At 56.1% G+C, this 24,149-nt stretch overlaps 1 protein-coding gene across 5 annotated transcripts in view; it reads left to right on the top strand.

The window, feature by feature from the left end:
- The first annotated feature begins 14,821 nt into the window (after nt 1-14,821).
- Nucleotides 14,822-24,149, top strand: part of HSPA12B (heat shock protein family A (Hsp70) member 12B) — a 26,406-nt gene continuing 17,078 nt past the window's right edge. Inside the window, exons 1-3 of one of the 5 annotated variants that reach the window (XM_077301308.1) lie at nt 14,822-15,089; nt 15,364-15,416; nt 21,458-21,519. In XM_077301308.1, the coding sequence (XP_077157423.1) occupies nt 21,477-21,519 (43 nt within the window). In that variant the 5' untranslated portion in view covers nt 14,822-15,089; nt 15,364-15,416; nt 21,458-21,476. Of the gene's footprint in view, nt 15,090-15,363; nt 15,417-15,459; nt 15,587-20,358; nt 20,440-21,457; nt 21,520-24,149 lie in introns of those variants that run through there. The other 4 variants (XM_077301310.1, XM_077301311.1, XM_077301307.1 and 1 more) reach the window with 4 other exon arrangements.

Below are 24,149 nucleotides of genomic sequence, written 5' to 3'. Positions count from 1 at the left end.
CAGTCATACCCCACACGTGCCACGATTAGCCCAGAACTGTGGTGGGGTCACCTTTCCGCTGCTCACGCCTCCTCCTTGCAGGAATCCCATTTGGAATTGTTTGCATTCCTCTCTGAGGAGGGGGAGAGGCCTGGCTCGCTAAAGCATCTCTGGAATATGAGACACCAAGAGACAAACTCTCTCCAAGGAGCAAGAAGAGGCATTTTTTGAATCCTCGCTGCCCGAACTGGAATGCCGTCCCATCCCTGTGCCTCGGTGGGTGGAGGGAGCAAGGGCATCCGTTTGCAAGTCTCTTGCCGTAGAATTTCCCAGGAGGCTCTGCTCTCTGGCATTTTCTTATCAGCTGGCAAACACTGGAGCCTCCCAAGCATGATCAACATGCCTCCAGAGTCCAGCTGCCAGGCGAGAGATTTACCTGCTGGAACATTTTACCATCTGCCTGTCCAGCAAGAGCCCTTCGGTCCTGACAATTTCAGAGAACTTCTCGATACAACGACAAGATTTTGGGGGTGGGGGAGGGAGAGGATATTTCAAGGGTCAAAGCACCCTTCGTCAGATACCTGATGGTCCCCTGGAAATCACACCCTGAATGCCCTCTTGGTCTCTAAGGTGCCCCAGGTTTCAAATTGTGCTGTGCTAGTCCAGAGCTGCCCCTAGCAAGGTCCCGAGGGGTCCCTCCCTTCAGCCTCGCCTGCGATTCAAGCCAAGAGAGGTGTGCTGGAGAAGGTCATTCCCCTGCCTGGTACGAGGAGATAAGACAACTGTGGTGAGACAGGCTGACCAACAAGCAGGGGGACAGGTGCCACGGACACAGCTCTGAAACCCCAAGCAAGTAACTGGCCAGAGAGAAGCTCAGAGGGACTGGCTAAGAAGTTAATGCTCCTGCCCAGGGAGAAAGGAGAACGTGAAATGTACTTCTATTTACAGCCGATGCCTTGGATCTTCTGGCAAGGGGTTTTCTGTCTTTCATTCATGCGCATGAACTGTGACTTGCAGGTGTGGCGGCCTCAGCAACACCCGATGCTTGTTTGGGGATGTGAGTTTGTCTCTGGGGCCCCTCCTGCTGCCAGGAGTGCTTGTGAAGGCGGGGAAAGGCCAGGGGAGAGAGGAAAGCCTGCATCTGTTCTTCCCTGCTTGGTTTTTGCCAGAAAACACCTCTCTAAGCTGCTTTGCCCCTGATGTGGAAAGCCCAGGCTAGCCCAAGCTCAGTCTCTGGTTAAGATGTGGCTGGAAGGCCACCAAGGAAGTCCAGGGTTGCTATACAGGGCAGAGATAAAAGAGCCAGCGTCCAGGAGCACCTTCAGGACTAACAGACCTTGGGGCAGGGGAGGAGCTCTCGGGAGTCTCTGCTCACTTCTTCAGAGAGAAAAGAGCCAGAGCCCAGGAGCACCTTCAGGACTAACAGACTTTGGGGCAGGGGAGGAGCTCTCGGGAGTCTCTGCTCACTTCTTCAGAGAGAAAAGAGCCAGTGTCCAGGAGCACCTTCAGGACTAACAGACCTTGGGGCAGGGGAGGAGCTCTCGGGAGTCTCTGCTCACTTCTTCAGAGAGAAAAGAGCCAGCGTCCAGGAGCACCTTCAGGACTAACAGACTTTGGGGCAGGGGAGGAGCTCTCGGGAGTCTCTGCTCACTTCTTCAGAGAGAAAAGAGCCAGCGTCCAGGAGCACCTTCAGGACTAACAGACCTTGGGGCAGGGGAGGAGCTCTCGGGAGTCTCTGCTCACTTCTTCAGAGAGAAAAGAGCCAGCGTCCAGGAGCACCTTCAGGACTAACAGACTTTGGGGCAGGGGAGGAGCTCTCGGGAGTCTCTGCTCACTTCTTCAGAGAGAAAAGAGCCAGCGTCCAGGAGCACCTTCAGGACTAACAGACCTTGGGGCAGGGGAGGAGCTCTCGGGAGTCTCTGCTCACTTCTTCAGAGAGAAAAGAGCCAGCGTCCAGGAGCACCTTCAGGACTAACAGACTTTGGGGCAGGAGAGGAGCTCTCGGGAGTCTCTGCTCACTTCTTCAGAGAGAAAAGAGCCAGCGTCCAGGAGCACCTTCAGGACTAACAGACCTTGGGGCAGGGGAGGAGCTCTCGGGAGTCTCTGCTCACTTCTTCAGAGAGAAAAGAGCCAGTGTCCAGGAGCACCTTCAGGACTAACAGACCTTGGGGCAGGGGAGGAGCTCTCGGGAGTCTCTGCTCACTTCTTCAGAGAGAAAAGAGCCAGCGTCCAGGAGCACCTTCAGGACTAACAGACTTTGGGGCAGGGGAGGAGCTCTCGGGAGTCTCTGCTCACTTCTTCAGAGAGAAAAGAGCCAGCGTCCAGGAGCACCTTCAGGACTAACAGACCTTGGGGCAGGGGAGGAGCTCTCGGGAGTCTCTGCTCACTTCTTCAGAGAGAAAAGAGCCAGTGTCCAGGAGCACCTTCAGGACTAACAGACTTTGGGGCAGGGGAGGAGCTCTCGGGAGTCTCTGCTCACTTCTTCAGACAGAATAGAGCCAGAGTCCAGGAGCACCTTCAGGACTAACAGACCTTGGGGCAGGGGAGGAGCTCTCGGGAGTCTCTGCTCACTTCTTCAGAGAGAAAAGAGCCAGCGTCCAGGAGCACCTTCAGGACTAACAGACCTTGGGGCAGGGGAGGAGCTCTCGGGAGTCTCTGCTCACTTCTTCAGAGAGAAAAGAGCCAGTGTCCAGGAGCACCTTCAGGACTAACAGACTTTGGGGCAGGGGAGGAGCTCTCGGGAGTCTCTGCTCACTTCTTCAGAGAGAATAGAGCCAGCGTCCAGGAGCACCTTCAGGACTAACAGACTTTGGGGCAGGGGAGGAGCTCTCGGGAGTCTCTGCTCACTTCTTCAGAGAGAGAAGAGCCAGAGTCCAGGAGCACCTTCAGGACTAACAGACCTTGGGGCAGGGCAGGAGCTCTCGGGAGTCTCCGCTCACTTCTTCAGAGAGAGAAGAGCCAGAGTCCAGGAGCACCTTCAGGACTAACAGACCTTGGGGCAGGGCAGGAGCTCTCGGGAGTCTCCGCTCACTTCTTCAGAGAGAGAAGAGCCAGAGTCCAGGAGCACCTTCAGGACTAACAGACCTTGGGGCAGGGGAGGAGCTCTCGGGAGTCTCTGCTCACTTCTTCAGAGAGAAAAGAGCCAGTGTCCAGGAGCACCTTCAGGACTAACAGACCTTGGGGCAGGGGAGGAGCTCTCGGGAGTCTCTGCTCACTTCTTCAGAGAGAAAAGAGCCAGAGTCCAGGAGCACCTTCAGGACTAACAGACCTTGGGGCAGGAGAGGAGCTCTTGGGAGTCTCTGCTCACTTCTTCAGAGAGAAAAGAGCCAGTGTCCAGGAGCACCTTCAGGACTAACAGACTTTGGGGCAGGGGAGGAGCTCTCGGGAGTCACGACTTGCTTCTTCAGGCGGGAGAAATATGTCATGGAGCCTTTCTAAAGCTGGAGTTCTTGGCTGCCTCCCATTTCCAGGAAGCGTGTCACGACAAGCACCCCCCCCCCACCCCCAGTCATCCCGAACTCCTTGAAACATTTAGCCCTGGAACAAGGATATTCCCCATTTGGGCCCCTTCCAGGGGAGGGGAGAGAGAGAAAGAGCAAAGCTGATTGTTTTGCAAATTGTACAATAAAAACCACCCGGATGCTCCAAAGTTTGTTCTCATTTGGGGGACGGGGGGGGGGCGTCCTTCCCAGCCACCAGATGGGTCTTTCCATTAGAGAAAGGAAATCTTGCCTGGGCCAAGTGTGGTCAGGGGGGTTGTGGGAGGGGGGGGGCGCCAGAAGGTCCAGGAATCTCAGGGAGGGAAGCTCTTTCCGAAAGAATGCCAAAGCTAAACATGGGACGCCCAGGGAGTCGCTGGAGCCAGGCAGCAACCCTCTCCCCTTCATGCGCAGGCCTCAAACCAATGAAACCCGACCCCCAAGCACCTCCCTCTCCTTCTGTCAGGGATCCAAAACAACCCACCACCAACACGCGCTCCTTGGCTCTTTGCTGCCTTTTTTCTTTCCCTCCTGTTCTGCTGGAGGGGTCGGTTTCTGCCTTTCCACCCGATTCACGCAATCTTATTCCCCACTCTTCCTCCACATGCAGCCAGCTGGAAGATCTGGGGCCAGACACTGTTCTCCGAGAGATGTTTTATAGAGCAGTTCTTCCAGAGCTCTCACAGGGTATCTGTGGTGGGGAAATGTTTTTTAGTCCAGTAGTACCTTTAAGGCCAACTGAGTTTTATTCAAGGAAGGAGACAAGGGAAGGTGATCGCAAGCCGTCTTTGGACCCATGAGGCCAGTCCCAGTTCACTCAGATTCAGTTCCTCTTCCTCTTCCTCTTCTTCTTCTATGTCTTCCTCCTCCTCCTCCTCTTCTTCTGCCACCAGGATCCAGAGCGAGCATCTAGCAAGGAAGCCCCCCCTACCCCCCCCCCGCTTTGCCGAATGAGGTATGTGTGTTTGAACGCCTGTGCTATGTCTCAAAGGCCTGGCTGCTGGCAATGGGGGGGGGGGGCTCCTCCGTAATGTGCCTCTCCAGCCCAGCCCAAACACAGAAACCTGATCTCCCCCCTCCCCTGCCCCCAGCGGCCCTCCGACTTGCTAACGTGTCTGCAGCTGAGACTTTCCAGGCCGACCGCTCTGGGGGCTCTTGGTCGATGGATTCCACCTGCACCTTGTTACTGGGGGTGGAGTGGGGGTGTCCTGGCCGCCCCCCCCCCATCCATAAGAGCAGAGCAAGAGCCATAAAAAGGCGGCGCTGGAGGCACCAACAAAGGGGCTCAGGAAAAGCTCGATTCTGTTGCAGGGGAAGGGATTCCCCCCCCCCGCCCCCCGCCCTTGGGAGAGGCTGGCATCTTTCTCTCTCACACAGGGCAGGGTCCTCTGGAGGGGGAAAGGCAGCCTGTTCGTGGGATGCTACTTACCAGGTGAGGGCCTGCAGGAGGTCCCGGGTTCAGTCCCCGGCAGCATCTCCAGTTAGAAAGGACCAGGCAGGAAGTGATGGGGAAGACCTGAGACCCTGGAGAGGGATGGCCAGTCTGAGGAGACAGTTCTGACCTTGATGGTCCAGTGGTCTCATTCAGTAGAAGGCAGCCTCTTCCGTTCGGATCTCTGTTGATTAGGGGGTTGCTTAGTGGCAGTGCCTCTGCACGGCATCCTGAGGGTCCAGCTGAAGAGGACCAGGCAGTCCCTGAGGTGGAAAACCTCCATATTGATGTAGGAGGAGATTTTTAAACTGTAGCTAGATTTGAGTCCAGGGGCGAATTTTCAAGGGTCAAAGCTCTGTTCTCTATACCTGACAGGGTGTCCGGACTCTCAAAAACTCATCCCCTGAAATATCGCTGGTCTCAAAGGAGCCGCTGGCTTCAAATGTAGCTGAGCTCCTGCAGACGAACCTTCTAAATGGTCCCTGTGGATATTCTAGAAACCAGAATACAGTGTGAGCCCAGGAGCACCTTGAAGATCAACCAAGTTTTATTCAAGCTGCAAGTTTTGTGTGCATGCACACCGTCAGATGTCTTGTCCCAGAAGGACGGACCAGATCCAATGGGATGAAATTAATGCAAAAGAAATTCCCTCTAAATATCCGGAAGAAGTTCCTGACAGTCAGAGCGGTTCCTCAGTGGAACAGGCTTCCTTGGGAGGTGGTGGGTTCTCCATCTTTGGAGATTCTTAAACAGAGGCTGGAGAGCCATCTGACAGAGAGGCTGATTCTGGGAAGGTTCATGGGGATGTCAGGTTACACTGTCAGCGAAAGGGTTGTGGGTGTCCTGCATGGTGCAGGGGGTAGGACTGGATGACTCAGGAGGTCCCTTCCAACTCTAGGATTCTAGGATTCTGTTCTATGACAAAGTGTCCATGTGCACAAATGTTTATACCCAGACACCTGCAGCTACCCCAAGGGAAGCGACTGAAGGCCGAATGCCATCTGCTGCAGAAAGCTCCACTGGTCTCAAGGGTGCCCCTGGACTCAAACTTCACTCAACCCAGCATGGACGTGTTTGTGTGTGTGTGTGGGGGGGGGGGGAGGGAGGGTTGGGACACTAAAACATCCTCCAGACAAGCCTGGTGCAGCTGCAAGGGCTGCTTAGCTTTGCTCCAGTTTCAGTGGAGACCGCCTGCAGCCTGACCAGCCTTGCAGGGCCTGCTTGCTTCATTTTGTCCCCAGCCACCACATTCCCCTCTGGGGCAGCGACCAAAGGGGCAGGGGCTCTCTGGCAAGGCGGAAGGTCCTGTCTGCCTCCCAAAGCCCCTTTCTGAGAAACAGAAAGAAATAAAACCCAAACATCCCACCAAGTTCCTCGGGGTCTTCTGTCTCAGGCTAATGGTCCAGGGAGCGTGTAAAGACGAGGGATCTCCATTCCAAAGAGCTGTAAATGCCAGTGATTCGGTAAGAGAGCCCTGACAGGACAAGCCTAGCCGTAATAGCTAGACATGGTTTCCATTTACCCAGTCCGGAGAGCAGAAAGGGGCTTCTGTCCCTCAAGCCCCTCTGCGCCTAACTCTTTGTGACAAAGACACGCCAGCGCAGGCCCGCTTGCCCACTTTGCTCCGGCTCCATTTCTCCTGGAGGGGGGGAGACACTCCTAGCGAGAGGGGAAAGGGGAGGAGATGTTCTTCGCCACATCAGAACAGAGTGTTCAAGAGCGAGATCGGGCCAGGCCTGTCAGAAAAGATCTCCAATAACAGCACATCGAGAGGGCCCTTCCCGGAGAGAAGTCCAAGCAAGCTGTCCTGGGGTGGTGGTTTTTAAAAATTCGCCTGGAGAAGCTGGAGATACTCATGGCCAGAGAATCACAGAAACCTAGAGTTGGAAGGGGCCTCCTGGGTCATCTAGTCCAACCCCCCGCACTATGCAGGACACTCCCAACCCTCTCACTCACCCACTGTCACCGGCCACCCACTTGAGCCTTCACAGAATCAGCTTCTCCGTCAGATGGCCACCTCTCCGGCACCAACAGGTCCATTCCACTGGGGGCATTTATTTATTTATTCATTTATTCATTCATTCATTCATTCATTCATTCATTCATTCATTCATTCATTCATTTATTTATTTATTTATCCCACCTTTCTCTTCAGTGGAGACCCAAGGCAGTTGGCTTTGTTCTCCTCTCCTCTGTTTTGTACTCACATCAACCCTGTAAGGTAGGGTAAGCTGAAAGGGCGAGACGGGCCCAAGGTCACCCAGCAAGCTGCCACAGCACAGTGGGGATTAGGGCCTGCTTTTTGCTACCCGAAGGAGTCTTAAAGTGGCTTCCAGTTACCTTCCCTTTCCTCTTCCCACCACAGACACCCTGCGAGGTGGGTGAGGCTGAGAGATCCCTGATATTCCTGCTTGGTCAGAACAGTTTTATCAGTGCCGTGGTGAGCCCAAGGTCACCCAGCTGGCTGCATGTGGGGGAGTGCAGAATTGAACCCGGAAAGCCAGATTAGAAGTCCGCACTCCTAACCACTACACCAAACTGGTTTAAAAAAGGAAGTCCTAGTCCAACACTTTACCCATCAAACCACACTGTGGACGCTGCTCAAAAGACTGCCTAAACAAAAACCTATTTGCTATTATAATCTTGTGAGAAGACAGGAGGCTGGACTGGAGGGACCCTCCCTGGCCTACCCAGCAGGGCTCTTCTGAGGTTTTTCTGATAAGGTCTTCTACCCTCCAAAACTTGCTGGTCCCTAAGGTGCTTCCTGGGCTTGCCTCCAGCCGTCCCACTGTAGACCAATATGGCCCTCCTCTGAAACGGCCTCAAAGCAGATCACAAGGGAGATGTCAGAGCAACCAACAGCATCTCTAGTAGGCCATGGAGTCGGGAGATCCACTCCAATTCTAGGGGTTTACCAGGCTTCGCTGGGAGGTTGGCAACCCTTGGAATTGTGGCTCTGCCTGGCGGGCCGCTTGCTCCCTTTCCTTCTGTGTGTGTGGGGGGGGGGTCTACCAGAGAGAACCTGGGCAGTCCCCCCTCCCCGGACTGGCACCACTCTGCTGGGCAACCTGATCACCGGGATGTATCCGAAGGCTCGGTCTGTCGTGCGACACGGGCTCACATCCCCCTCTGCCAAGGGCGATCACATCAGGAGGCGGGAGGACACGTTTGCGGCTCGCCTGACGCTGCGGAAACAGAGCAGGCTGGAATTATACCTCTCAGTCAAGGAATTAAGGAGCGGGGCAGGCAAAGCTGCGGGGGCACGAGCGGCCAGGCCGAGCTAAAAGCTTTTCTGCATCCTGCAGACGGCAGCTAATTCTCCCTCGGCCGCTGCGCTCCGGAGCCAGGAGAAAAGAACATGGAAGGATGCGAGGGAGGGCCGAGGGGGGAAGAGGGGGCCGTCATGGAAGCTGAAGGGAACCCGGACTTTTCTCGGGTCATTAGATTCTCCCTCGGCAGATGGCGAAGCCTCCCGTGGAGATCGGGGCAGCCCCAGCCGAGGGGCTGTCTGTTTGCTTTATGCAAAAGAGGCTGCTCCAACCCCCTTCCTAGTCTGTACCCAAAGTTTGGGAGGCTGGCCAATAGAGCAGAGCTTGCCCAGTTGTAGAAGCAGGATACTGAGTGGGTCCACGTGGGCCTGCAGCAGCCGCAGAACAAAGGTTGAGTCCGGGGGCACCTTTAAGACCAACCAAGTTTTATCCCGGAAGAAGCTTCCATGGGCCACGCCCTCCGGCAGCATCTGGGGGCCCAGCTGGGCACCAACAAGGGCTTTTCCTGCTGAGTGGGACTCAGCGTGTCCAGAGGAGGGCAGCACAGATGGGGAGGGGTTGGGAGACCAAGACGTATGAAGAAAGGTTGGGGCAGCTTGGTCTGTTTAGCCTGGAGAGGTGACTGAGCCGTGATATGAAAGCCATCTTCAAATACTTGGTAAAGGTATCCCCTGTGCAAGCACCGAGTCATGTCTGACCCTTGGGGTGACGCCTTCTAGCGTTTTCATGGCAGACTCAATACGGGGTGGTTTGCCAGTGCCTTCCCCAGTCATGACCGTTTACCCCCCAGCAGCAAGCTGGGTACTCATTTTACCGACCTCGGAAGGATGGAAGGCTGAGTCAACCTTGAGCCGGCTGCTGGGATTGAACTCCCAGCCTCATGGGCAAAGCTTTCAGACGGCTGCCTTACCACTCTGCGCCACAAGAGGCTCATTCAAATACTTGAGGGGCTGCCATATAGAGGATGGAGCAGAGCTGTTCTCTCTTGCCCCGGAGGAATGGACTAGAACCAATGGGATGAAATTAATTCAGAAGAAATTCCGTCTAAACCTCCGGAAGAAGTTCCTGACAGTCAGAGCGGTTTCTCAGGGGAACAGGCTTCCTCGGGAGGAGGTGGGTTCTCCATCTTTGGAAATTTCTAAACAGAGGCTGGGTAGCCATCAGACGAAGAGGCCGATTCTGTGAAGGCTCAAGAGGGTGGCAGGTGACAGTGGGTGAGCGAGAGGGTTGTGAGTGTCCTGCACAGCACAGGGGGTTGGACTAGATGACCCAAGAAGTCCCTTCCCACTCTATGATTCTATGATTCACCTGAGCTTTCCCCTTCACCCCTGGTGGGAAGGATCCTGCCTCTGGAAGGCAAGAGCAGAAGTCCTACTATCACAACACAGGAGCCCCACTGAGCTGACAAAGAAGTTGGAGAGGCCTCTGAGCATGTGGGAGAAGCACTTGCAGGCAGCTGTGAATTTCCCGGATCAGGGCCTTTGTTCTTTAGGCTCTCAGGGGCCCATTAGAAATAAGGCTGGTAAGAAGAGAGACAAGCTCATACCCCGCTTTTCACTACCCCAAAGAGCCCCAAAGCAGCTTCCAGACACCTCTCCATTCCTCTCCCCACAGCAGGCACCCTGTGAGGTAGGTGGAGCTGAAAGAGCTCTGAGAGAACTGTTCTGCTAGAACAGCTCTGAGGAAGTCTGACTAGCCCAAAGTCACCCAACTAGCTGGAGGAGTGGGGTTCTCCAGATTAGAAGCTGATGCTATTTAAGCACCACACCAAGCTGGCTCTCCGCTAAGGGTCTTTCAAGGAGTTGCCAGCCTCCAGGTGGGGCCTGGAGCTTAAAACTCGTTTATTTTTATTAGTTGCATTTATAGCCCTACTGAATCAAACCAGTGGTCCATCTAGTCCAGCCTCCCGTCTCACGCAGTGGTCAACCAGTTCCTCTGGACAACCCACAAGAGGGCAGAGAGGCCGAGGCCTTCCCCTGATAAGAGCCCTGCTGGATCTGATGATCAGAAGAGCCCTGCTGGGCCAGACCAGTGAAGGTCCATCCTGCCTCACACAGTGGCCAGCCAGTTCCTTTGGGCAGCCAATGGCAGGGCACAGGGGCTGAGGTCTTCCTTCCCCTGAGGTTGCCTCCTGTCTCTGGGGCCCATAGGCTAGGCGCCTGTGAATGGGGAGGCTCCCCTCAACCCCCATGACCCTTCTCAAGCTGTCCATGCCTGTGGCCTTCACTACCTCCTCTGGCAAGGCATTCCACCTTCCCACCCGCTCTCTCCCCACCTGCTCTTTTCAAAGGGAAATGGCACCTCTGGGGGTCCCCCGTGGCCTACCAAGCATGTCCCAGAGCTGCACGGGGCTTCCTGGAAACCATGTGCAGAGCCTGACTACAAAGACAAACAGTGCTCTGGACCCAGCGGCCTGCCTGGCTCCCTGCCAGCGGAGCGTGGGGGGAACAAGGACAGCCGGACTGGAGGATTCCAAAGACCTCGTCCGCCGTCTTCCTTCCTTCCTTCCTCCCGCACGGAATTTGGCTTTGCTGAGCCTTTGCCTGCAGCTGTGGTCTGCACCGCCCCCCCTTTTCTGCCGACCCTCCGAGATGCAACCTGGGGGTCAAGAATGTCTCTGTGACCTTTGGCTAAGCCCCCCAGCAACATCTTGATCGGGCGCTCGCTGCCACCCGAGCAGGGCTGCCAGCCTCTAGGTGGGCTCGATGGAGGGAGCAGCTGCTTTGGCGGGGGGCCTCTAAGGCCGAGGTCCTTCCGCAAACCTCACCCCCCTCCCCAAATCTCCAGGAATATCCACATCTGCAGTTGGCAACTGCACATCGGGGACATGGGGCGTTGCAGGGACCCACTCCTGGACTTGAGCCTAACTAGCCAGGCTCTGGGGTTGCCATCTTGGGACTGGGGAATTCCTGCATATTTGGTGGTGGGTGTGATGCCCCAGGGGGCACCCTGCAAAGCGGCCCTTGTGCCCAGAGGAGACACCCAGCTCTTCCTCCTGATGGACGGCGGCCCTGACTCTCCCCCGGAGCCCTTAGCCAGATGCCTGGAAGCAGTGGCGAGATGGCTCAAGCAGAGTCCTCTGAAGCTCAACACTGCAAAGACTGGGCAGGAAGGGACCATGGGAGGAAGCACACTTGCCCAACCTGGATGGAAGTACGGCCAGGAACCTGGGGGCGATTCTTGATATCTCCCTCTCTGAGGAGGCTCAAATCACCCAAGTAGCACGGCTGGCATCCTACCCCCTTCGCCAAGTCAAACTACTAGCGCCCTGCTTGGCCCCGGAATACCTAACCACAGTGTGACGGTCACCTCCAGAGTGGACTCCTGGAACTCACTCTCCGCAGGCCTGCCCTTAGCCTTGATCCGGAAACGACAGCTGGTCCAAAATGCTGCGGCCAGGGTGCTCACAGCAGCCCCAGGGAGGCCCCACATTCGTCCCATCCTCCATCAACTGCGGTGGCTACCAGTCGAATTCCAGGTAATGTTAAAGGTTCTGGTAATCATCTGCAAGGCCATACATGGTCAGGGCCCAGTGTACCTGAGGGACTACCTCTCTTTCTACACCCCTCAAGGAGGTCTGCACTCTGCCACTGCCAACCGGCTAATGGCCCTAAAGAAGCCCACCTGGCCTCGACCAGGGCCAGAGCCTTCTCCATCCCGGCCCCCACCTGGTGGAAGGAGCTCCTGGAGGAGATCAGGACCCTGATGGAGCTTAAACAGTTCTGCAGGGCCTGCAAAAGGGAGCTCTTCCACCAGGCATTTGGTGGAGGTCGACCAGAATCAGCAACACCTGCCGGGCCTCGAGCCTCCCTCCCAGGAATCCACACACCCGACCTGAACCCTGGACCTGTTCGAACCGTTCTTCTGATTAGACCGTTACCTTCGGTTATGGCTGTTATGGTGATCATTGTGGCAGTCCATTTCTATGTTATGCAGACACACAGTTCCATGTTCTGTTTACGTTCCATGTGAACCGCCCTGAGTCCCAGGGGAGGGAGGTCTACAAATAGAATTAAAAACTAAAAACAGGTAAAGCTCTGTAGCCTGGCTTGCCCTCTCTAGGTTGGCTAATTCCCCGGGAGACAAGTTGGAGCCCAGCCCCCCCCCCCCCCCCAAGGCCGGCAAAGTTGCCTTCAGGGCACACGGACGCTTATCCCTTGACTGCCACTTGGTTGGGCTGAAAGGGGCAGCACACAGGAGTCTCTCTCTGGACTAAATCTTGGCTGGTCCTCAAAGTGCCCCTGGACTCCCACTCCGTCCTGCCTGGGGCAGGCTCCCTTGGCCCCTCCCCAGCGTAGCTCTGAGCCCAGCCAACGCTGATGGGTCCCGGAAACCTTGGGGGGGGGAAGCAGGGGGTCCGCCTGGGACTCAGCTGTGACCTTCCCAGCCTTCCGTCCGGCTGGAGCTGTTGATTTTAGCACGGCCAGGTCTTTCAATGGGCACTTATAAACATTCAGCTCTATTGTGAAACAGGAAGGCCACCCAGCCCCTCCCTGGGCGGGGGCCTTTGGCCTGCATCCCATGAGCAGACTGGTTAAAAAAGAGGGGGGGGGCTTCCGCTCCAGGCAGAGCGCTGTGGTGGGTGGTGGGTGCCGATAAGCAGGGTGTTCCTGGGGGGGGCAGGGCCAGGCCTGGGGATTCATCCAGGCAGCCATGGAGTAGCCCAGGCAGGCTGGTGTCTCCAAGGGGGCTGTGCCGTTTCCTTGCCTGGTTTGCCAGCAGGGGGCCCTGAGCAGCTTGTGTCATTCTCCTGTCCTCCCGTTCCTCTCACAACAGCCCTGTGAGGTAGGTCAGGCTGGCAGCGTGCGGCTGGCCCAACGCCACTCGGAAGGCTTCCGTGGGGACTCCTGGTCTCCACTCCCGCAGCCCACCTCGCAGCCCACCAGCTCTTTTTCGCGTTCTGCGGCTCCAGTGGGTTTGGCTGCCAGTCCCTGCTCCCTGCTTCCCGCCTCCTTCCAGAGGGTCTCTCGGCCGGCCCCGGACAGGAAGACGCCGCGTCACGTTTTGATTCATGGCCAGGATGAGGAAGGACTCGCTCGGCTGGCTCTAGGTGGAGGCTTCCCTGCTGGCTGAGGAGCTCTGGCCCGGAGAAGGCCAAAGGGAGGGCTCCATGGGGGGGGGGGGGCGGCCTCAGAACAGCTGCGTGGGAACAGACAAGCCCGACCCGTCCAAGGCCTCATCTCTGCTGCATCACCCCCTCAACCGAAGAATGCTTCCTGCGAATGAAACGAGGCACCCTTTCCAAGTAGACCTGCACAGGGCCCAAACCGTGACCAGCATGGGGTCACTCTGGGCAGATCCAGGTTTAAATGCCCACAACTCCCCAGGGGGCCATGGGACTATCCCGTGAATGCTGTAAGGGTGCAGCGGCCCCTGCTTGGGTGTTTAAGATCCGGGTCTTCATGTTTCAAGGTGAAAAGCAAAGGGGAGACGGAAGGTCTTCTACCTAACTGGCAGCCCTTGCTGCATCCGAGGCCCAACCACGAGGCCTGAAGCTCCCCCATCTTGAAGACTCCTTGGCACCAGGAGATGGCGGGGGGGGGGGGGGAGGTGCCTGAAGTTCAGCCCCGCCCCCAACCCGGGCTGCTTCTTTCAAGCAGAATCAAACTGCCTAAACTGAGTTTTGTGGACCTTTTTGTGGGCTCATGGGCTCAGCAGCACCCCCCCCATAGGTTGCAGCTTTGTATTCAAAGCAGATGTTGCCACTCAAAGGGGGGCAGAACCAGGAAGTCCAGAGTCTCAGATTACTTACCTGCACTGGAGCAGAGCAGAGGGGGACCGAGGGGGCCTGAAAGCAGCCAGCTCTGAAAGGGGTAAGATTCCCTCTCTCCCCCTTCACAGGCGGGAGGACTCAGAGCTGCTTCTCTCTCTCTCTCTCTCTTCTTAGCCAGTTCCAGGCTAAGGCAAAAGGCTAAGGCTGGCCCCTGCCTGCCCCTGCGCAGCAACCCTTCTTTGCCGGCCTCCCATCCAAGCACTAATCAAGACAGACTCTGCTTAGCTCCCAAGATCTGGCAAGAACAGGTTCGCCTGGTCAGGGCAACCGACCAAGAGAACTGGTTTCCTGCCTCTGTGCAGCACCCTGGTCCTCCAGTGTGCTGTAGTGGCAGACTCTAACCTGTAGAACTGGGTTGGATTCCCAGTTCTCTCAGAATTGTTCTTGCAAAACAGTTCTCTCAAAGCTCTCTCAGCCCCACCTCCCTCACAGGGTGTCTGTTGTGGGGAGAGGAACAGAACGACGTTTGTCAGCCGCGGAGGGACTCCTTTGCGTAGTGGAAAGCGGAGTATAAAAGCCCAGCTCTTCTTCTTCTTCTTCTTCTTCCTTGGTCTCCCATGCAAACCGGGGCTGACCCTGGGATTGGAGGGGATCGGGCTCGCCGGAGCCATCTGCGCCCGCTGGATGGTGCGCCTTCCACGTGCTTTTGGCCTTGGGCATCCTGTGCCAGTCGGGGAAAGCGGCTCCTAGCGTGCCTGGCCCGGGCTTAGACGGCCTGAGACCCTCCTACCCCCCCCCCCACTCCCCGGCCAAGGGCCAGGCGGCTCCAGGAAGGACGGCCGGGCGCCCCCACGGCAGCCGCAGAGCCCGGGCTTTCTCCCGCCGCGCACAGGGCGCCCCCGACGGCCTCCCGCCCGCTCGCCTTCTCGCTCGGCCCGGCGGGGGTGACGCGCGGCTGCCAGAGGCTGGCCCAGGACGGCGGGGCGTCGTCGGGGCCTCCCTCCCGCCCCTCCTGGCCGCCGCCGCCGCCTCTTGCCATTGGAAGGGGCGGCCGCGCGGGCCGGGGCTGGGCTGGGCTGGGCTGGGCCGGGGGCCGGCGTCAGGCAGGCCGGGAGGAAGGCAGAGCGCGCCGCCGACGGAGAGGCCGCCTGGGCCGGAGGAGCCGCGCTGGACGCGCCCGCTGCAGGCCACTTGGGCGGGCCCCGGCGGCGTGCGAGGTGAGACCAAGGCTGGGGGGGGGGGGGGCTTGGGGGGCGTCGCGGGCCTTGGGAGCCCGTCCGGGACGGGGCCAGAGCGGCCGCCGCGGGAAAGGCTTCCCCGGCCGAAGGCGGATCGAGACGGCGCCTGGAGGAAGGCGGGCGGGCCGGCTGGCTGGCTGTCGGGGGTCTTCCGCGGCTGAGGTGTGGCCTGCAGAGGTGGGGCTGGCCCCCTCGCCGAGTGTGGGCCGTGACGGGGTCGGAATGCCCACCTTGCCGCGTCCTCCCTCTGCAGGCGAGACGACCGCGGCTGAAGCGCCAGGGGGACCGCACTGCCCCCAGCAGCCGGTGAGCCTCGGCCACGAATGGTGCGGCCAGTTCACGGAGGGACTCCAGGCCTTCGCCGCCGGTCCGGGCCGGTGGCCGCAAGGGCAGCGGCAGGGCCCACTTGGCTGGCTGGAAGAAGATAGGAGACCCCGAGGGCACCCGCGCCCAGGAAGGTTCTGTGGCGCAGCCTGGTGGGGTCCCGAAAGGGAGAGCCGGGCGGGGAGGGGGGAGGAGTCCGGATGCCTTCCTCAGCGGCTGAACCGGCCTCGGCTGTTTGGGGAGCCCCTGGGAAGGGGGGGATTCGGCCCCGGAGCCTTTCGGGCTCTCCTCTTCACCGTGCCTGAAACTCACTGCGCTTGGTTGAAATTACGGGGCTGCCTCTGAGCCAGGCTTTGTGGGGGCTGCCAGTTCTTCTCCCTGGGGGACATTGAGGCCATTCCCAGCTGCCCACTCGCAGCTTTCCCATCAAGGTGGTGCCCCTTATACTGAGTCAGGCCCTAGGGCCATTCAAGTCAGCATCGCATACTCAGGCTGGCAGCTGCTCTCCACACTCAGGCAAAGCAAGGCCTTTCACATCACTTGCTCTTTGGTCCTTCCAACTGGAGATGCTGACAGGGATCGAACCTGAGACCTCCTGCATGCCAAGCAGAGGCTCCACCCCTGAGCTGTGGCTCCACTTCATGGCTCCCCAGGGTCTCAGGCAGAGGCCTTTCACATCACCTGCCACCCTTGTCCTTTCACCTGGAGATGCTGGGGATTGAACCTGGGACCTTCTGCCTGCCAAGCAGAGGCTCTACTGCTGAGCCCTTTCCTTTAGCCCGGCTGTCTGGATGGATTGGGATAGGCCGATCTTGTCTGAGTTCAGAAGCTAAGCAGGGTCTGCCCAGGGTTGAACTTGGGCGAAAGACTGCCAGGGACGTCCAGGGTTCCTGTGCAGAGGAAAGCAGTGGCAACCCCCTCTGTGGTCCCTCTCTTGCTTGGCAGAAGGGCTGCTGTAATTCAAGGGTTGCTGAGCACGTTCTCTCTACCTGGGCTAAAGGTCTGCTGCATCCCCCCCCCCTCATGGTGCAGGTAAACCGTCATCCCACCCTAGAACCCCAGCAGTCACCTTCAATCCACTTCAGCATCCGTTTGCAGGTAGATTTTACCCTTTCATTCTGCACATGTTGGATAATGGATCTTCCGTGCACATTAGAAGGAGATTTTCCAGGAAAATCCAGCAGCAAAAGAACATTAAAAATGCACATTGAAAGTGGGGTGGAAGTGCATTACTCAGCATGTGCGGAAGAACTGGCAGCTTCAACCCTGAAAGAGAAAGCGGCGTGAAGAACTGAGCTGGTTCACCTTCCCCAGTTCCTCGTCCCCAGCGGGCAATCAGAGCTGCATCCGTTCTGGACGGGGAGGATCTCTCAACAATGATCACCCAAAGCCAGTGAACAGTCTGGACATAAACCGAGGCACAGAAATATTGGACAACATGAACAGCTACGATGTTAGAGTACACAGGAAGCCCCTCGAATTCACAGACACCGGTCCGTTACAGTTTCAACAAAGAAGAGAGTCTGAAAAAATCAATGAAACCTGGTTACCAGCCCTTAAAAATGCCAGCATAAAAAAAACATGGGACTCTAGAAACACTAAACATAGGTTCATGGGATAAAATAGGCAAGACCTTGACTAGTAGATTTTCTAATGAACTCCACCCAGACATAGGGAAAATATTTTCTAATGGACTTGCCATCCAGACACAGGAAAAGCACTTCCTAGTCACAGTCTATCGCCTGTGTGGCACCCAGATAAGACAGGAATGTGGTGCATTTTTAAACACACACAAATAAACAAAAGGTCCAGCAATTGTTTATACACTCTATGCTTTGGCAAGGAGAGATTCCCATCTTGCTGTGCCCTGCCTCTGAAGATGGCAGCCAAAGTTACTGGCGAAGCGTCAGGAACTAAAACTACCAGACTGTGGCCTCCCGGCCTGGAAGACGCACACCAGCCATGATCAAACTTTTCATCCATCCCTTTTCAAGACCCTACGCTAAGGGGCCGTCACAATCTCCTGCAAGTCTGAAACATCCCTTATACTCTGCAGGAAGAAGAACCATCTGCTTTGCTCTGGCCTTGAGTGAATGTTTCCTTTGTCAGTTGCAGCAAGATAAAAAAAATATCCTTTTACATCTGGGAAAATTGGTTCACTTTTTGGATCAAAGGTCTTTAGTGGGCTCGGATTCTTATTGTGAAGATTGCTCCTATCCCCAATGGACAAGGTGTGTGCTAGATCCGGGGCTCAGAGTGACCAGGACATTGGGACAACAAAATCTGAGTCCGATAACCCCTCTAAGAGTGTACACAAAACCTCCGGCCTAAAAAATCTGTGTTGGTCTTAAAGGTGCCACCGGACTCAAATTTTCTTGTGCTACTTCAAACTAACATGGTGACCCACTTGAATCAGGATTCTGGGAGTCCATTTCAGCTCTTTATTGTGACCCCAACATGATCTTGCAAGAATCAAGTATAACACCATAGTGGGGGGGGGGGGAGAGACCCCATAGAGGCTGCCTTCCAAAGGTTTCTCCAGATGAACCGATTTCTGTCTCCAGTTGATCAGTTGTAATCCCAGAAGCCATCGCCTGGAGATTGGCAACCGTGGATCAACCACAACTTCCAGTTTAGAGGTTGAGGTGGACTGATTATAATTATAATGAATGAATGAATTGATTGCTTAATTAATGTGAGAACTGGCCATTGTGCATACTGCATAACCATAGAGAGGTCCTGCTCCGTGCTCTCCTGCTCGCGCAAGCAAGGCGCTTGGGTGTCCGAAGTTTAGGGACTTCTGTGTGGTGCCCCCCCCCCCCAAGCTCATTGGAGCTCCTGAGGGTTTTTATCCTGCCCTTTCTCCAGGGAGCTCCAAACAGGGTGCCTTCTTCTCTGGGCCAGGTTAACATGCTTCTTTCAAAGCACTGATCAGAAGTGTTTTTATTCTCTAAAGCCTTTTAATGGCTGGCCTGTGCAGTCCTCGGGGGGGGGGGGGGCTTGGCAGGAAAGGTCAAACGGCTGGGGGCAAAGAAGCTAAAATTGGATCCAGATGAGGGGAAGGGCTGGGGGCTGGGGAGAGGGGGTTCTTCTGATAGGCGGGGTAAAGTTATCCCTGCCTGATCAGGCAAAAAAACAAATTTGGAGTCCAGGGGCACCTTTAAGACCAACCAAGTTTTGTTCAAGGTATGAGCTTTTGTGTGGTTGGTCTTAAAGGTGCCCCTGGAGTCTAAAATTGTTCTGCTGCTTCAGGCCGACAGGGCGACCCGCTTGAAGGCAACGGAGCTTGGGGGACTCTTTGACCTGCTCTCTGAGAAACAGGTTTCAACCTGCAGAGAAGACCTCTCTCTTCACCACAACGGCCTTTGAGTCCCAGTGAGCACACTGCTAGGAACAGAGCAAAGAGGATGAGAACGGAGACATTTGTCCCTTCTTTAAGACTGCTGTGCCGATCCACCTCGCTGCAAGGCTAGATTACTGCAACGTGCTCAGTATGGGGCTGCCCATGGAGACGACCCAGAAGCTTCAAAGTGCTTCAAATTGAGCCTGTGCTGAGCCTGGGCAGGATGCTGTTCCCGTTGGCTGCAGAGGAGAGGACACACAGTAATGGGTTTAAACTACAAGTACAGCGATATAGGCTAGATATCAGGGGAAAAAATTTCACAGTCAGAGTAGTTCAGCAGTGGAATAGGCTGCCTAAAGAAGTGGTGAGCTCCCCCTCACTGGCAGTCTTTAAACAAAGGTTGGATGCACACTTTTCTTGGATGCTTTAGGATGCTTTGGGCTGATCCTACGTTGAGCAGGGGGTTGGACTAGATGGCCTGTATGGCCCCTTCCAACTCTAGGATTCTATGATTCTGATTCTGAGCAGGGGGTTGGACTAGATGGCCTGTGTGGCCCCTTCCAACTCTATGATTCTGTGATTCTGAACCAATGGTGGGGGCTGCTTCTTTGCTTCTGGGTTCTGCTCCAGGGACTGGCCATGAGGCCAGAAGCCCCTCCTAGCCCGGGAATGCCTGCCTCAGGATGCAACCCTTTGTGCCACCCCATTGCTCTCTTCCCTTGGCTTGGCCAACCTGGCCTCCCCTGCCAACTGGTCCAGTTTTTGCACGGTGTCAGCCCTCTGGGGTCGCCTGTGTAGGGATGCCAGCCTCCAGGTGAGACCTCGGCATCCTCTGGAATCCATCTCATTGCCAGACTACAGAGATCACTTCTCCGAGAGAGGCCGCTTTGGAAGGGGGACCCTAAACCCCATTGAAGTTCCTCCACCTCCCTAATCTCCAGGAGTTTCCCAGCCTGGATTTGGCACCCCTTCCAGGGGCCAGGAGGGGGGTGGCCACCCCAGAGCCTGTGACCTCACATCAGCCATTTTGTCCTCAAGCACCTTCTACTCACAGGAAGAGCAATTCACTTTGTTTTGCTGTTCACTGATGTGTGTCTTTCTCTTTAATTGAGGAAATGCTCCTTTTCTGTTGGCATTTGATGGGCTGGGTTTTGATCTCTTGATATACGATAGGTTTTGTTGACAGTCTTTTTTGGGGCCTTTTAAAAAAATTATTTGATCTCTGTTGCTGACTGTCCCAAGCCCTTTGGGGAAAGGAGGGGCAGAAACTTGTCCCAAACAAGTCCCTTTGACTGGAGAGATTTATCCCTTGATACCGACTGTGATCAAGGGCTGGAAGGATGCGGGCAAGTTTTAAATTTGGGCTTCAAGCTCCGCCTTGCACCTAGGCTGTAAGGATGCCAGCCTCCAGGTGGGGCCTGGAGATCTCCCAGCATTCCAGCTCCTCTCCAGACTACAGAGCTCAGTTCCCCTGGAGAAAAGGGATGTTTTGGAGGGGGGATTTTAAGGGATCTCTAATGTGTAGCATCTATGTAGCCCTTTCTGCCGTTCAAAGCACTTCACGTCTGTTATCCATCAATAAGTACAACAGCCCTCTAAGACAGCCTGGCCTTCGTACCCCTGAGTGGTGGGTGGAATAAGGCGGAGAGAGGCCCGTGCAAAGTGAGTAGGCAGCAGAGGCTGAGAGGCAGCTGGGGGGTTTGGGGCGGATCTTAACCACTGGGCTACATGGCTGGAGTGGCCCAAACGGGATTCCCCTGTCTTCTGAACTTGCTGGACAGACTGAGAGGGAAAAGGATCCTGGGCCCTTGTGGACAGCTCAAGGAAAGTGCCAGCCCCGTGTGCTGCGGCAGAGGCAAGAAGGCAGACTCTGATGTCAGGGATTATTGGGAAAGGGTTTGAGAATAAAACAGCCAGCGCTGCAGTGACCCTGTGCAGATCAGGGGCAAGGCCTCCTTTGGGATCCCGCAGAGCCGGGAACTGGGCAGAGAAGGCAACCCAGATGAGGAGGGGGCAGGAGGAAAGGCTGGAGAGTCCGTGAGTTTTCAGTTTAGAAAAGAGATGGCTGAGGGGGGGACATGACCAATGCAATGGAGAGAGTGGACCCCCAAAAGATACCAAAATAGAAGAACTCTAGGGCATCCGAAGAAACTGATGGGCAGTAGGTGCAGGAGGGACACAAGGGAATGCTGCTTTACACAGAGAGTGATTAACAGGTGGGATTTGCTGCCAGAGGATGCCAATGTCCACAGCAGGGGTAGTCAAACTGTGGCCCTCCAGATGTCCACGGACTACAATTCCCAGGAGCCCCCTGCCAGCATTCGCTGGCAGGGGCTCCTGGGAATTGTAGTCCATGGACATCTGGAGAGCCGCAGTTTGACTACCCCTGGTCCACAGGAATAAACTTCATTGAAAAGGGGATTCATGGAGGATAAGTCTTATCAGTGGCAACTAGCCCAAACCCAAGTGCAGAGAAGGCAGACGATGGGCACCCAAGGGGTAAACTCCCCCCACACTTAGCTGCAATAAGGTACATTTGCCTGGCAGGTATTAATGGCTTCGGCATCTTCTAGAGAAAGCGGGCTGTGACATCCAGAGGGGTCCCAGACCTATTGCAGCATCTCACAGAAGCTGTGCATGGATGCCTGATGACCGGCTCCTCCTTCTTGTTCTTTTGCAGCTGGGAAGGTGATGTGAAGATGTCGGGGTCTGGAGAACCTGCAATGGATACTCTCCAGATAGGTAAGACGCCGTGCAAGGCCCAGAAGGAACGGCCTGGCTTAGCTGGTGAAAGCTCCAGCTACCAGGAACGCTTCTCTCAGCTGTCTATGCTGCCAAACATTGCAGGGTCTTCCCTGTGCAGAAGCAGCCTTAGGGGGAAATGCGTGGTGGGGTGGGGTGGGGTGGGGGCTGTTTGTATGTTTGCTGTCCAAAAGTCAAAAGTGACAACATTCTTCTGTCCTGGCTCCATCCCCTCTGGAGCTCTTTCACCAGGCCTGATATTCTCTTTGGGCCCCAAGGTGGTTTGGAGCACCAACTTCTCATCTGGAGAGCCCGCTTTGATCCCCCGCTCCTCCTCTACGTGCCGCCAGCTGGGTGACTTTGGGCCTGTCACAGTTCTCTCAGAGCTCTCTCAGCTTCATCTACCTTACTGCTGTGGGAAGAGAAAGGGTTTTGCAAGATCCTTTGGGACTCCTCCACCTCCTCCTCCTCTCCTTCTGCTTGTATCTGTCATGATACCTGCTTTACACCTCGCCTGGTCTTGTCTTCTCTGAGCTTCTGAGCCACTTACCTGTTTTTTTAATCAGGAAGCCTCTTTAGTTCACCTCCCGGCCCCCCCTCCACCTGGGGGGGGATGCAGAGTGAGCTTCCCCAGGGGCACTTCCATTAAAAGTCCCCTGTTCAAAAATCCTTTCCCTTTTTGTACCCACTGAAATATTAACACGACAGGCGGTGGAGACAGCAAAACTCACTTAGGGAACAGCCACGGGGGCAGGAGGCTCTGTTGCCCCAGACATGGACTCTGCGCAATGAGCATGGCTCCCGCACATCCCAGGGGCTCAGAGGGGGGAAAGGACAGACAGCGGATCCCTAACAGCTCAAGCTTTCTTAAGGCCCGGGTTGCCAACTCCAGACTGCAGAGATTAGTTCCCCTGGTGAAAAGGGCTGCCCTGGAAGGTGTTCTCTCCCCTCCCCTCCCCAAATCTCCAGGAATTTCCTAGCCTGAAGGTGGCAACTATACTTGATCCATGTTTCCCTCGTCTTGTACACGTCGAGCCCAGAGAGCCAGTTTGGGGTAGTGGTTAAGAGGGGCGACCTCTAATCTGGCAAGCCGGGTTGGATTCCCCGCTCCTCCACATGCAGCCAGCAGGGTAACCTTGGGTTACTCACAGTCCTGTTAGAGGTATTCTCACAGAGCAGTTCTCTCAGGGCTCTCTCAGCCCCACCAACCTCACAGGGTGTCTGTTGTGGGGAGAGGAAGGGAAGGCGACTGGAAGCCGCTTTGGGACTCCTTCTGGAAGAGAAAAGTGGCATCTAAGAACCAACTCTTGTTCTTCTTCTTCAGTAATCTAAGGGCTCTCTCAGCCTCCCCTCCCTCGCAGGCTGTCTGTTGTGGGGAGAGGAAAGGGAAGGCGACTGTAAGCCCCTTTGAGACTCCTTCGGGTAGAGAAAAGCAGCATATAAGAACCAACTCTTCTTCTTCTCCAGTAATCTCAGGGCTCTCTCAGCCCCACCAACCTCACAGGGTGTCTGTTGTGGGGAGAGGAAGGGAAGGCGACTGGAAGCCGCTTTGGGACTCCTTCTGGAAGAGAAAAGTGGCATCTAAGAACCAACTCTTGTTCTTCTTCTTCAGTAATCTAAGGGCTCTCTCAGCCTCCCCTCCCTCGCAGGCTGTCTGTTGTGGGGAGAGGAAAGGGAAGGCGACTGTAAGCCCCTTTGAGACTCCTTCGGGTAGAGAAAAGCAGCATATAAGAACCAACTCTTCTTCTTCTCCAGTAATCTCAGGGCTCTCTCAGCCTCACCTCCCTCACAGGGTGTCTGTTGTGGGGAGAGGAAGGGAAGGCGACTGGAAGCCGCTTTGGGACTCCTTCAGGATGTAACAACCAAGGCTTCTTCTTGTGAGTCAACCTTGCTTATGAGGCAATACCAGACTTGGAGCACGGCTAGCAGAGTGGGAGATGGTGATTAGGTGGCCAAGGTTGCCAGCCTCCAGGTGGAAACTGGAGATCTTCTGGAATGACAGGCAGTCCTCAGACTGCAGAGAGCAGTTTTCCTCTGAAGGGTGGACTTTCTGGCATCATACGCGACCGAGGTCCCTCATGAGCCCTCACTTGCCCTCTTCTGGCACAACCCCCAAACCTCCAGGAATGTCCCAAACTGGAGTTGGCAACTCTAGGCTCCATCCACCGGGGACGTTCTCTTGTGCAAGAGAACCTCCCCAGCGGATTACGCCCCTCGATGACTGGAAGAGGAGGCGAAGCCCCTCCAGTTCTTTGGGATAGGCCTGCCTCCCCCCCCCCCCCGCAGCTTCAAGGGAGGGAGGCCCCACAGCAAGGGGGGCCAGGGGTTCAGATGCCGACTGATAAAGTGAAAGCTGACCCCCCCCCCCCGCCTCCCTCCCTGCAGCAACAGCTGGATCCCGTCAGCCAAGGAGCGGGAGGGGGGAGGAATGGGGGGAGAGGAGAATAATTAACTGGCTCCCCTAATTGGAACCATGTGCTCTGAAAGGAACGGGAGCGTGCGGCCCATGCAACGGGGAGGCATGTCTGGCGCGTGAGGCTGGCTGTGAGGGGGCGAGAGACGAGGCTTCCAGGGCGCCCCGAACTCCAGAGTGCCACAATCATGGAGAAGACAGAGGGAGGTCTGCCCCT

The sequence above is a fragment of the Paroedura picta genome, chromosome 10 (genome assembly GCF_049243985.1).
Source record: "Paroedura picta isolate Pp20150507F chromosome 10, Ppicta_v3.0, whole genome shotgun sequence".
NCBI classification, from domain to species: domain Eukaryota; kingdom Metazoa; phylum Chordata; class Lepidosauria; order Squamata; family Gekkonidae; genus Paroedura; species Paroedura picta.
Note: the sequence above shows the minus strand (reverse complement) of the source record. Positions and strands in the feature narration are given on the sequence as shown.